Source organism: Ursus americanus, chromosome 22 (assembly GCF_024610735.1).
Source record: "Ursus americanus isolate L20-20 chromosome 22, mUrsAme1.1.p, whole genome shotgun sequence".
Classification (NCBI taxonomy): Eukaryota; Metazoa; Chordata; class Mammalia; order Carnivora; family Ursidae; genus Ursus; species Ursus americanus.
Genome location: NC_142148.1, coordinates 28,662,190 through 28,676,085, shown reverse-complemented (window position 1 = coordinate 28,676,085; position 13,896 = coordinate 28,662,190). Strand labels below are relative to the sequence as shown.

General features: G+C 56.4%; 2 protein-coding genes across 2 annotated transcripts; one reads left to right on the top strand and one right to left on the bottom strand.

Moving 5' to 3' along the window:
* Positions 1–2,379: 2,379 nt before the first annotated feature.
* AVP (arginine vasopressin) lies at positions 2,380–4,222 on the top strand. The gene is made up of 3 exons (XM_045810277.2): positions 2,380–2,499; positions 3,625–3,826; positions 3,970–4,222. The coding sequence occupies exons 1-3, from the start codon at positions 2,380–2,382 to the stop codon at positions 4,146–4,148; spliced, it is 501 nt and encodes a 166-aa protein (XP_045666233.2). The 3' UTR covers positions 4,149–4,222.
* A 6,314-nt stretch (positions 4,223–10,536) lies between these two features.
* On the bottom strand, positions 10,537–11,362 carry OXT (oxytocin/neurophysin I prepropeptide). The gene is made up of 3 exons (XM_045810264.2): positions 11,115–11,362; positions 10,783–10,984; positions 10,537–10,675 (listed from the first exon to the last, which is right to left on the bottom strand). Exons 1-3 carry the CDS (start codon positions 11,232–11,234, stop codon positions 10,620–10,622), a joined length of 378 nt encoding a protein of 125 aa, XP_045666220.1. The 5' UTR covers positions 11,235–11,362; the 3' UTR covers positions 10,537–10,619.
* Between the last annotated feature and the right edge of the window lie 2,534 nt (positions 11,363–13,896).

Below are 13,896 nucleotides of genomic sequence, written 5' to 3'. Positions count from 1 at the left end.
ACGCGCGCGTGCGCACACGCTCACGCACACACACATACAAGATAAACAGACAAGTCAATGAACTGCAAGTTGTACTAGGTACTGTTAACGCTTCAACACTGACTCAAGTCAGAAAGGAATCCAGGTTGGGGTGAGGGATCCAGCAGGGGGGCGGCCGGGGAAGTCTCCTCTTAGGAGACAGCACCGCAGCAGCCAGCCACGGAGGGGTTAGGCACGGGGAGACTTCTAGGACAAAAACACAACACGTTCTGAGATTTCAAAGCAGGAGCGAAAGGAAGCAGGTAGATTTGAGATATATTTTTGAGGTAAGACTAATAAAGAGGGAAGTGTAGGAATGTGGGGTGTTCGAAAGGTCCATGTGACATGTGAGGTGACATATTTGAAATGATAGCACAGTAACAAGACGTTTTTAGCCCATGCATGTTCCAAGAAGGTGGGTGTTGGGAGAAGCAGGCCCTCTGGCATCTCGGTGGCAGTGGTGTGGGGCCAAGACCACACAGCTGGCCTAACCTAGGCCTGTGGCCTCCGCCACAACCAAGAGTCACAAGGGAGCAACAATTTGGACCCAGTTTCTCTCCAGGCCCCATGGATGGCATGAAAATATTCCTCCTGGATTAACCCAGGAAGTTATTCTCTCTGGAAGACTCTCTTCAGCTCTTAATAAGAATAATGGCATTAGGGGCGTCTGGGTGGCTCGGTCGTTAAGCGTCTGCCTTTGTCTCAGGGCGTGATCCCGGAGTCCTAGGATCAAGCCCCACATCGGGCTCCCTGTTCTGCTGGGAGGCTGCTTCTTCCTCTCCCACTCCCCCTGCCTGTGTTCCCACTCTCTCTGGCTGTCTCTCTGTCAAATAAATAAATAAAATCTTAAAAAAAAAAAAAAGGAGAATGGTATTAATAATACAATACTGTTATTAATTAGCTTTACAGTGGCGTAGGAACTTTTCCAAAGCTCTTATATATTACAGTATTTCAGTCCTCACAACGCTTTGAGGTGGGTACTAGTTAGTATCTTCGAACATTACACTGGAAGAAAGTGAGGCACAAAGAGGTCAAGGAACCTGCCCAAGTCATGACGTTTTGAGCCACATAGGCCAGATTCTGACAGGCCACTGGGCTCTGGTGTCCTCACAGTCCCTAAGGGGATGTTCCTGAAAAGCCTGATGTCAGGTCCTGACTGTGGGAGGTCCCTCCCTGGGATGCCGGACCCCTTACAGCGCTCGGTGGGAAGAAGGCGCCCAGAGCTTTCTCGGGCACTCTGGAGAGGAGGCGAAGAGCTCAGGGCTGGGAGAGCAGGGGGCTGAACAGATCCTGAGAGGCGTAGGGCGGCTAGCCTGGGCCCAAGGAGCAGAGGGGCACTCTGGTGGCCCAGGAGAGGGAGGCTTTAGACCCTTCATCCCACCAGCCTGGGGTCGTGAACCAAAGTCTGCTTTCTCAGGCTGGGCTCATTCAGCTGTGGCTCCTCCAGCCCCCCAACACCAAATCTCCCTTGCCCCCACTTCCACCCTAGGCTGGAGATGGTACCTGCCCTGGTCCCCACAAACTAGGGTCCTTGTAGGGGTAGGAATTGGGGCAGGCAGCTTTCCCCCCACCTTTGAACCTTACTGGGTCTGAACCCTGCTCTGGGTGTGTGGGGGGTGGGAGTGTCCCCAGCTTCCCCCAGGAGCCTCCCACTCACCTTGTGGGGAGGGCCCAGATCCCATATTGGTCCCTTGGCTCCATGGCTGCCGCCGCTTGGTCCATGGGGCTGCAGGCATCCAGCCATTTCCTTTTCTGGGGCAGCCGGACGAAGCCCTCTGTGCCCCCCACCTTGGGTGTGTGCCGTCCTTGGCTACTTATCCTCTCCGGAGGCTAACTCTCCTGATGGGGTTCTGCACACCTGACTGGCCCACCATTCCTGAGCTGGGCCGACCCTGATCCCTGAGCACCAGCCCCTCGGGCCCCCCTCACCACCTTCTCAGGGGGTTGCATGTGGAGACAGGCCCGCTGACCCCCCAGCCTCTTCTCAGCAGCCAGAAAGCTTGCGGATAGTCTCCACGAGACCCCCCGCCCCCATCTGTCCCTCTCCCCAGGTCCAGAGAGCCACAATCATGGTTGCAGCGGCTCCTGTCACACCGCAGCCAAGCGGCTGCCAGTGACAGCCCGGAGGCCGGCCCCCCTCCCCCACAGCCCCCCCAGACAGGTCCACGTGCGTCCCCAGATGCCTGAATCACGGCTGACGGCTTGGGACCTGACGGTCGTGGGCTCCTGGGGAGTCACTGGGGAGGGGGGGCGGCGGTCACGTTGTCTCCGGGGGACACCTGCGGACATAAATAGGCAGCCAGCGAAGGCAGCGCAGCACAGTCCGCTCAGCGGCCCACACACTGTGCCCACTGCGCCAGGATGCCGGCCACCGTGCTGCCCGCCTGCTTCCTGGGCCTGCTGGCCTTCACCTCCGCCTGCTACTTCCAGAACTGCCCGCGGGGCGGCAAGAGGGCCATGTCCGACCTGGAGCTGAGACAGGTATGACCGCGGCCCATCTCTGGGCTGCCTGGAGGGGACAGAGGCCCCGGGGCCGGCACTACCATGCAGGGGCCGGGAAGGAAGGAAGTCGTAGGAGAGGCAAGCTTTAGGTGAAGGGCCCAGGAGAAGGGAGGCTTGGCAAGGCTGGGCAGGGGGGACAGGCTGCCAGGCAGGCTAGGACGGGCTGCAGGACTTCCGAGACACTATCCCCACCCAGGCAAGGGATACCGGAAAGCCGGTATTTCCCCAGTAACTGGGCTTCGGGCAGATCAGGGAGAACTGGACAGCAAGGCCTCCTCTGTGCCCACTCGGGCCTCGCAGCCACAACAGGCTCTGTCCTAGGCAGATGGGAAGCCTTTCCCATGCAGCCTTCACCCTCTCCTAGCCACGGCTCCCGGCGCCCTCCACAGAAGCTGGCCATGGCTCTGAGCTCCTTCAAGCGAGGGTGCCGCCTCCTCTGAGAAGTCCTCCTGGGAACCCAGCCCAACTCTCCCACCCTGCGTGTCCAGTCAATTCCCTTTTATTCCCTCTTGGGCAGAGCTGAAGGAGATCCAATCACCAAGCTCAATCCCGCCCAGGCCACGGATGGCTGTTTTGAGCTATTGAACAAACTAGAGTGGGTCAGTGGGCAGCCCCCCACAGACTACCCTTCCCTCTGCTTGGCACCTTTGGAAACCTGAGTCAGCGAGGTGCCCTATGTCCTTCCCTGGAGCTCAGGCTCCTACCACACACAGTTAGCGCCAGGCCCAGTAAGCCCAGGCCCTGGTCGGCAGGGGCCCACCAGCGTGTCAAGCCCGGACAGGAAACGGGAGGAAGGGCCTGGCCTGGAAGTGTTCTGGGCAGAGCAGGGCCCTGTCTGCCCGGGCGTGGGTGCCAGAGATCAAGTCTGAGTGATGGGGGCAGGGGAGGAAGGGTGGGCAGCTGAGAGAGGGGTGCACACCATTGAGGGCCCCAGAGCTGAGAGGGAGGGTCTCTTCCGTGCAGCCCGGTGCAGGGCGGGGGGGGGGCTCCCTCAACGAAGGGGGATGACGCTGCGGGCTGTCACTGAGAGTGGACGTGCGCCCCCTCCCGCGGCCGCCGCCCCCGGCTTGCACGGCCCGCGCTCACCGCCCGCCCTCCCGCCAGTGTCTCCCCTGCGGCCCCGGGGGCAAAGGGCGCTGCTTTGGGCCCAGCATCTGCTGCGGCGACGAGCTGGGCTGCTTCGTGGGCACGGCCGAGGCGCTGCGCTGCCAGGAGGAGAACTACCTGCCGTCGCCCTGCCAGTCGGGCCACCAGCCGTGCGGGAGCGGGGGCCGCTGCGCCGCCGCCGGCATCTGCTGCAACGACGGTGCGCGGCCCGGGCGGACCCGGGGCGGGCGGGGGTCCGGGCGGGGTGGCCCCGGGGTCCGGGCGGGGGCGGCGCGGGGGTCCCGGCGGGCCTGGCCGATCTGGGCCCCGTCCGCGCCGCGCTCAACCCGTGCCCCCCCGCAGAGAGCTGCGTGACCGAGCCGGAGTGCCGCGGGGGCGCCGGCTTCCACCGCCGCGCCCGCGCCAGCGACCGGAGCAACGCGACCCAGCTGGACGGGCCGACCGGCGCCTTGCTGCTGCGGCTGGTGCAGCTGGCGGGGGCGCCCGAGCCCGCCGAGCCCGCCCCGCCCGGCGTCTACTGAGCCGCTCGCTCGCCCCCGCCCCATCCCTAAAACCCCCTAGCCGCAGCCTGGAAAAATAAAGCTTTTAAAATGCACCCGCGAGTGTCTGTCTCCGTGTCCGGGGGTGGGGAGGGGGCGCAGAGGAGAGGGTGGGGCGCGGACACCCCTCCCTCACCCGCCCCAGCCAGTCCGGGATCCGTAGGGGAAGCGATCTTGCTAGGCAGGGTGCTGGGGGGACTAGGGACGGGGCAACCCGGGGGCGGGGGGCGGCGGAGGGCAGGGCCGGGCCGAGAGGGGCCCTGCAGGGGCTGGGTGGAGAGAAGTAAAGGCGAGAAGAGGGAAAGACCTTGGTGGACAAGGTAGTGAGAGAAGGCAGAGAAAGCCCAATGATAGAGACGTGGAGAGCGTCCGAGGGAAGAGAGAAAGGTCGTGGAGAGCGTCCGAGGGAAGAGAGAAAGGTCGAAGGGGAGCCAAAGGGTGACCTGGGGTTCCTGTCCCCATTTACATCCCAGGAGACTGAGGCAGGCTCTAGGCACCCACCCAACTCCCCAGATTTCCAGTCTACTATTTCATCCAAGGCTGTGCCGTGTGGTGTGTGTGTGTGTGTGTGTGTGTGTGTGTGTGTGTGTGTGTTTGGAGGCCAGAGGCAGCAAATCACCCAGACCCAGCAGACGGAGGGTCAGGTGCTATCTGTCCAGGAGGAAGTTAAGCATCCCCCACAGGGGCCCTTCAGCCAGAGTGGGAGACAGAGCCCCCTGAGACCCTAGCTACATGCCCCCCATCCACGCAGCCACGCAACTCACACACACTAACACAAACACAGAGCAGCAAATGATCATGAGCGCTGTCCTTGCGATCCTTGACTGCAGCTGCAGACATGTATCTTGAGATACATTCAGAACCACAGACGCACCCAGAGAAGCACAACCGGCTCAACCATGGACAGGCGTGCGCGCGCAACGAGCACACTCACATTAGGACCTTCTGCCCTTTGACACATGCAGCTTCAGGGCAGACATCCACTGGCATTTGGCCTATGCCATTCTGTGTCCCTGTGTCCTTCTTTGTCCCCTCTATGCCTTTATCCCCTTTGCGCCTCACTCCCCTCTCTTCCCCAGTCCTCCGGCTCCTTGGCCCTCTTCTGCTTCCCTGCTTGTCCCATTACATCCCTCCCTTCCCTCTTCCGCCCTCTCACCCCCCTCCTCTATTACCTCCCTCCTTTCTCTCTGCCCCCCTCTGTTGTCTACATTCTGTCCTTGGGATTTCTTGCTCCAGGCCTTGGGGCAACAAGAGGCTGAATGCCCTCCGGAATCCTCCCCTGACTTAGAGGCCAGGAGGGAGCACAGGCAGAGGGAAGTCACTCTGAGCCCTGACCCCAACACCCTGCCTTTGGTCAGTGTCATGACTCACCCTCAGTCAGACCAGAGTCCTGGTGCTAAGCCAAGTTCAGGCTCTTTTCTGGCCTTTGAGCTCCGTTTGCTGTCACCCCTGACCTGGCTCAGTGCCCAGAGTGATTAAGTGTTGGGGGGGAGGGCGGGAGCCCTGTGGGCTTCTATCCTTGCCATGGCCTCCTTCTTCTGCCCTGCTGCGGTCCATGCAGGGCCAGTCCCCAGGTTTTAGTAGGACTGGACCAGGACCGGACCTAATAGGAACTTAGTAACCCTTTAGGCCACAGGGAGGTGGAAAGAGGAAGCTGGTTTAAATAACAATGCATCATATACCTAAATGTAAAACCTAAAACTCTTTCTTTTTTAAGAAAACTGAAATTGCTGCCCTTCCAAATGGTACTGCAAGCCCTTGCTAATACAGGATGGCAGAAAAACCAGGCACAGCGATACGTGGTCAGTGGTGAAGTTGGTGCTGACAGTTTTCAGACTGGGGCAGCCTGGCGGCTCGGCCAGTGGAGCATGTGACTCTTAATCTCCTTTGGTTGTGGGTTCAAGCCCCATGTTGGGCTGAGCGTTTACATTAAAAACAACAATAACAACAAAAAAACCAAACGGCAACTATAGCTTTCAGACTGGAACCCTTTTGTCCTAAAGCTTCACACAGCGGTGGCTTTACAAATTCGTATTATTTACATAATTCATATGTCCTAATTTACGTCATTCTTAACAAAGTAAATTTGGGGCATCTTTTCATATCAAAACATTTACCTTTACCCCAATCTTTCTGTTTTGCAGCTTTTGTTACGAGAAATTTCAAATGTATGAAAAAGTAGACTCAACAGAGGAAAGTCCCCCAGGTGCACCCCGCTTACCTTCAACAGTGGTCACCCACGTGGCTGCCTGCTCCACCTCTACCCCACCTTCTCCTCCCACCCCGGACTTATCCCGATGCCAATCCCAGCTGTCACGACCACTCCATCCGTAAACACTCCAGTGTGCACGTCAAAAGATTTCTTCTTAAAAACACGACCGCACATAGCAGCATTATTTATACTGGCCCGATTATGGAAGCAGCTCAAATGTTCATCTATTGATGAATGGATCAAGAAGTGGTGTGTATACACACTGGAATATTATTCAGCCATAAAAAAGAATGAAATCCTGCCATTTGCTACAACATGGATGGAGTTAGAGAGTATAATGCTAAGCGAAATAAATCAGAGAAAGACAAATACCGTATAATTTCACTCATCTGTGGAATTTAAGAAACAAAACAAAGGAAACAAAAAGAGAAAAACAGACAAACCAAGAAATAGACTCTTTAAAAAAAAAGATTTTATTTATTTATTTGAGAGAGAAAGAGAGCGGGAATAGGGGAGCAGAGGGAGAAGCAGGCCCCCCGCTGAGCAGGGAGCCCAACATGGGGTTCAGTCCCAGGACCCTGGGATCATGACCTGAGCCGAAGGCAGATGCTTAGCTGACTGAGCCACTCAGGTGCCCCAAGAAATAGCCTCTTAACTATAGAGAACAAAGTGATGGTAACCAGAGCGCAGGTGGGTGGGGGGCTGGGTGAAACAGGTGATGGGGATTAGGGAGAGCACTTGTGATGAGCACTGGGTGATGTATGGAAGTGCTGACTCACTATTTTGTACACCTGAGGCTAATATGTTAACATCCTGCTATGTTAACTATACTGGAATTAAAATAACAATTTTAATACTATAATAATACATTACTAATTAAAAATGATAATATAATAATAATTAATTTTTTAAAAACCCATGACCACAGACTGTTATCACACACACGCAAGCTGCAAGCCAAAACTCAACAATATATTAGTACCACGAAGTATTCAGGCACTATTCAAATTTCCCCAAGTGTTCCATGAGTACACTCTGCAATTCATTGATATCTGAGCCTGTCCTTTTCTTAAGGCACAGAAGAGAATTTTTTTTTATATTTTATTTACTTATTTGAGAGAAAGAGAGAGAGAGCACAAGCAGGGAAGTGGCAGAGGGAGAGGGAGAAGCAGGCTTCCCGCCAAGCAGGGAGCCCAACGTGGGGCTGGATCGCAGGACCCTGGGATCATGACCTGAGCAGAAGGCAGACAAGACACTTAACCGACTGAGCCACCCAGGTGCCGCAAAAGAGAGTTTTTTAAAAATAAGCTCTACTCCCAGCGTGCGGCTCGAACTCACAACCCCAAGGTCAAGATGCCCACGCTCCACTGACTGAGCCAGCCAGGCGCCCCACAAAAGAGAGTCCTGACCCTCGTTGCCCTTCTACCTTTTTAAATTTTCATTTCCTTATCTTTTTATTTTCCTGAACTTCTTGTACGGAATGGGTTCCAATCTCTTTTTAGTATATTCACTCTAAGTAGACGTAATTCTCAGACAACTGTATTGTGCTCGTGTCACCTAGCAAAGGCTTGCCCGTTTAGTCACATATTAAAGTAATATTATTTTGTACTAAATTACTTTCCTTTTCTCTACCTTACTGCTAAGACTAATTCTATGTTTTTTTTTTTTGAAATTGCGTGTAGGTGGCATATTCTCTAGGAATTTCATTTCCAGGTAGTACAAGGATAAAGAACAAAGCTACATGAAGTGGGAGCTGGGAACCACCGCCCTGGATGAGCCCCCAAGCTCTTTGGAGGTTTGAAGGAGTCATTTCAACAAGGACCAAAGGCCGTGGGACTGAGCAAGCAAGAAGGAAGAACGACAGCAAGCTTGCTTCTGCCCTCGTCGGGCCACTGGACCCAGCTTGATGCCCCCTCTGGGACATACCCAGGAAGAGATGTGTCAATCCGACCCTGTGTTTTGGGGCCAGAAAATACTGTTCACCTTTGGATTCTAGGGAAAGATTGGGACAGTGAAGTGGGTGCCTGAGTGGGTGAGGGGACCTGAACTCTCTCCTAGGGTGGGGACAGCTGGGCTGGCACCCCAAGACACTCAGGGGAGAGAAAGAGGTGGCAGGGGGAGATCCCAGACTTCCCGCTAAGATGGTGGGGGGACGTTCCAGCTTGGAAAAGCAGAGCTCCATTACCACACGTCTGTAGTTGAGAAGCACGGTCACCTCTACTGTGGCGCTCCCTGGCCGTGCGGTTTCTGAGGGACACAGAGCACTGTGACCATCCTCAAATACCCGGTGATGTGTCACACCCTTCACCATAGCTCGTTTGAACAGGACTCCGCTTTGAGTCATCTCATGTCCCTTTTGGTGACTCATCCCCCCCAGATGCGGGATCGAAGGAGGGGCTGCTCTCACGGCCTCACCAAGAACCACAGTCTAGGGACCGTCTGTGGCTCAGTCGGTTAAGCGCCTGCCTTTGGCCCAGGTCGTGATCCCGGGTTCCTGGGATCCAGCCCCGAATCAGGCTCCTTGCTCCTGTGCCTGCCACTGCCCTGCTTGTGCTGTCTCCATCAAATGAATAAATAAAAATCTGAAAAAACAAAAAACAAAAAAAAAATAACCTACACGGTGAAATATTACTCAGCCATGAAAAGGGGTGAGATCTTGCCATTTGTGACAACACAGATGGATCTAAAGGGTATTAGGCTAAGTGAAATAAGTGAGACAGAAAAATACAAACACCATATGGGTTCACTTACATGTGAAATCTAAAAACAGATCAATAAATTAAAAGAAAAAAAAGCAAAGAAGAAAAGAACTATAGTCCAGGTTGCTATAGGCCCCTGAGGTTTTCAAAAGCCTCATCTCAGGGACACCTGACCGGCTCAGTCCATGAAACATGTGACTCTTGATCTCGGGGTCATGAGTTCCAGCCCACATTGGATGTAGAGCTTACTTTTAAAACATTAAATGATAAGCACTTAAAAAAAACCCAAAAGCGTCATCTCTACTCTCTCCGCACATCTTAGCAATAATGATCTTTTTTCCATTTTCAAAACCTTTTATTCACATATAACATACATATAAAAGTTAACAAATGACATGCACTCTGCCTTGTTTTCCGAAAATGAACACACCTGTTTCACCAGCTCGCAGGCCAGGAGACGGAACAGGACCAGCACCCCAGAGCTGCCCTTGGACTCCCTCCAGTCACCCCTCACCCAAGACTCCAGCACCATAGCTTAGTTTTGCCTGTTTTTGTAATTTATATAAGGAAAATCTTAGAGTCCTCTTCGGTGTGTTTTTTCTCTCTCCACATACTGCCGTGGGGCCGTGCTCTGCGTCCTCCAGGGTGAGAGAAAGCCCTAGAAACTTCCTTCTTTCTCACTAACAGAGTGATCTGTTCCCGTTTTACTTGGCCGGGAGTGCGGCCCGGACCTTCTGACATTGCTTGCCCGTGGCACGGGTGACGGAACGACAGCATGCTTTGGGGAAGAGGAATGCGCCCCTCTTGATTCCCAACAGGCTTTTTGATCCAAGAACAGATGAGGAATAGGTTGAGGATTCTGTTTGTGGGCAGCTTTTGCGTTTTGCGGTCATTTCTGTGGCGGTGGGCTTTCTGGCACCCTGTCCTGCAGGGTCCCCGGCCCTGCCAAGTTCTCCCACTACAGAGGCAGGGCCAGGCCAGCTGGGTGCACCGCGGCCGGGCCACCCCTTCCGAGCCCCGGCGGCCTCCCGGGGCCTGGAGTCCCGCTCCGTGGAAACGTGAGGGCCCTTCAGCTGTCGGGGCCCCAAACCCAGCCCTCAGGTGGGCCTCAAGCCTCCTTCCAAATGTCGGGGAGTCATTCACCCGCCGCTGGCCGCTCCCCCACCCCCGGTTCCCCGTCAGGCCCACGCCGCCCTATCCTTGGGTTCTTTCAAAGTTCCTATTAAGTTCACCTGCTGCAGGTTCCCAGCTGTTTGCGGCCGGAAGCTGGGGTCCGTTACCCTCTCCCTCGGAGCCGGTCCTGCTGTCCCCCTCCCTCGACCCCCCACCCCCTGCGGGGTTGCGGCGGCGGGAAAGGCAAGCTCAGACAACCGGCGCCCCGGCTCTGACCCTCGGGTGCGACCGTCGGGGCTCCCCCAGCACCCTCCCTCCCATTTCTGACACCAAGACGCCGGTCGAGTTGGAGGGGAAAACTCTGCTTTATTTTATTTCATTATTTCGGGGGGTGAGGGGTGGGCTGCGCCACTGCCGGGGCCATCCGACTCAGCGCTGGGAGAAGGCGGCCTCGGGGTCGCAGGCGGGGTCGGCGCGGCAGCCGTCTGGAAGGAGAGACGCCGGGTCAGCGCCCGCCCCGCCGGCTCCCGGCCGCGTCCCCGTCCCCGGTCCCCGGTCCCCCGGTCCCCGGCCCCTCCCCGGCCCGGCTCACCCGGGCTGCAGCAGATGCCGGCGGCGGCGCAGCGGCCCCCGCTCCCGCACGGCTGGTGGCCCGACTGGCAGGGCGACGGCAGGTAGTTCTCCTCCTGGCAGCGCAGCGCCTCGGCCGTGCCCACGAAGCAGCCCAGCTCGTCGCCGCAGCAGATGCTGGGCCCAAAGCAGCGCCCTTTGCCCCCGGGGCCGCAGGGGAGACACTGACGGGAGGGCGGGAGGTGAGCGCGGGCCGTGCAAGCGGGGGCCGGGGCCGCGGGAGGGGGCGCACGTCCGCTAGAGTCCCTGGGACCCCGGGGGCGGGCAGGGGCGGAGGCCGCGGCCCGGGCTCACCTGGCGCACGTCGAGGTCCAGCGCGGCCCTCTTGCCGCCCAGCGGGCAGTTCTGGATGTAGCAGGCGGAGGTCAGCGCCAGGAGGCCGAGCAGGCAGCAGGCGAGGCCGGGGCCGGTCATGGTGCGGGCGCGCTGGGTCGGGGGCGGCGGCTGCGGCGGCGGCTCGGGCTCCGGGCTTTTTATGGCCGGGGCCGCGCGGGCGGAGCGCTGTCTAAGCCGGCCGCCGCATGACTGGTCACAGCGGGTCGCCGCGGGTCAGGCCCTGGGCGCGCTCCCTCATTTGCAGGGGCCTGGCCGGGTCACGGTCCCCGCCTCGGCTGACGACTGGGGGCAGGGGAGGCGGATGGCGAGGCCGTGCGGGGGCGGGGGGCCTGGGCGGTGGCCCCCGGGGGTGGGACAGGGAGTGTGGGGGTAGCTAGACTCCTGGTCTGCGGGGCAAGGGTTACATGGCAGACCCTCGGGCCCCTCAAGGCCCGAAGACGCTGGGCGGACTCCCCGTCTGCCCCCTTGGCTGGTTTGCAGCAGCCTTGTGTCTCTGGTTAGGGAGGTCTCTGCCTGAACCCAGATTTCCGGCAGCCCACCTTCTGCCCGCACACCCACACCCACATCCCTGCACCTGGAACTTGTCTAGGGAAAGATCTGTATTTTCTCTAACTTGTACGTGAAAGTTAGCCTTGCTTCAGCTCTGAGGTGGGCAACTAACCACAGTGGGATTTGCAGCCCGTGTGGCCTTGTCACACATCAAAACGACAGATATTCTCCTATCACATTACAGCTATTGCAGATGTCGCTAAACGTTGTTTAGACTGATCCTCGCTTTGAAATTATGGCAGTCATTGGATCTGCCGCTAGGTCTTAGCTGAGGCCTTATTTATTTATTTATTTATTTATTTATTTATTTATATTTTTTAAATCTGGTGCCTTAAATAAAGAAGCATATTTGTGACTATATCACAAATTTGTTTTAACATTTTGATACCTTAATATATATACACTTGGTTTCTTTTGTAATCTTATGTCTTTTGTTTTATGGATTTTAAAGAGTGCTTTTTTTTTTGCATTCTTAATGTATCTCTTTCTTAAGATTTTATTTATTTATTAGAGAGAGAGAGAGAGAGAGCGCACATGTGCACATGCGCACGAGGGGGGGCAGCAGGGCAGAGGCCCAGGAAGAAACAGACTCCCTGCTGAGCAGGGAGCCCGATGCAGGATCCCAGGACCCTGATATCACGCCCTGAGCCGAAGGCAGACGCTTAACCGACTGAGCCACCTAGGCGCCCTGCATTTTTAATATATCTTAAAATGAAAATAATTACAAATGAAAGAGCCTGAACCGGGAGATGCTCAGAGCCAGTCGTCCTTCAAGAAGGGACCTGCCAACGGCTCAGTCCCACTCTTGGTTTCCGCTCAGGTCGTGATCTCAGGGTCATGAGTTTGAGCCTCACATTGGGTGTAGAGATTCCGTCAATCAATCAATCTTTAAAAAAATGATAAAGAAGGGACTTGCCCTCCAGCTGCTGGTAGTGTGGTGAGCTGTCAGTCTTGGCAGTCACACCCTTCTCCGTGGCTCATATCCAATACCGGGTCTGGTCCCGTGGTGGGCAACGATGACAGACTATTTCCACTCTGAACCCCCCATAGGGTCAACTGAGGCCCGCGTGGAAGCTCTCCCTCCACCTAGTCCCTTTTCTACCCCTTTGCTTCCACCGTTGTGGGTCCCCAGGGCCTTTGTAATAAACCGCAGGTTAAACTCCATCTCGGCGTGCTCCCCGGGGGGAGCCCAGCTTGCAATGGCACAGGAGACAGGAGGCCAGTGTCAGAGGAGCACATTCATCGGGGCCGGTCCCTGGATGTCACCCTCGGGAAGAGGAGACTTGGGATGGCCCCCGGCCATCAAAGAGTGGGCTGCGGCTGCTGGGGCTGGACAGGTCACAGGGCCCGGCTGACCCTGAGCCAGTCATGTCAGCTGCCCGGCCCTGGGGAGCTGGTCAGGCTGACCTGATTACCCATCAGCAGCTCATCTTGTTTCTCGCAAATCAGCTCATTGGCATTGCCGGGCTAGAAGGCCAAGGGCTTGACCCCTGGGGCAGCCCCAGAAAGGCCTGCTGTCTGTCCTTGGGGCACACTGACCTCACCCCAGTTAACACATGCACATAAATTACCTTAGCACAATGGCCCCCACGGGGCTGGCACTCCATCAGCTGTTCAAGGACTCCTCGTCTGAAGACGAACGGGGGCCCAGGGCAGACGCTCGCAAGGCCAGTAAACCAGACGGACAAAATTCCCTGCTCGTGGGGGCTTATATTCGAGTAGAGTGGGGGAAGCATCAAACAATAAACATACCTCAGTAGGTTAGGAGGTAGTCAGTGCAATGGAGAAAAAGGGGGGCATGTTGTCATTTTTCTCGGGGTGTCAGTGCAGGCCTCTTGCGAAGGTGACAGGTGACACTTAAAGGACCTAAGGAAAGAAGCCAGACGGCTGTCTGAAAGGCGGACTTGTTTTCTCTTGCTACATAACAAATCACCACAAGTTTGGCAGCTTAAAGCAGCACCCACTTATTACCCCACAGTTTCTGTGGGCCTGGGCAAGGCTCAGCTGGGTCTTCTGCTCAGGGTCTAGCAGGGGTCATGTCCAGGTGTCAGCCAGACTGCATTCCATTCTGGAGCCTGGGAGATTGTTGGCAGAATTCAGTTCCTTGCAGCTGTAGAACTCATGGCTTGCTTCTTCGAGGCCAGCACCAGAGGGAGAGAGACTCTCTAGTGCTTCAAGTCTTTGAGCATTG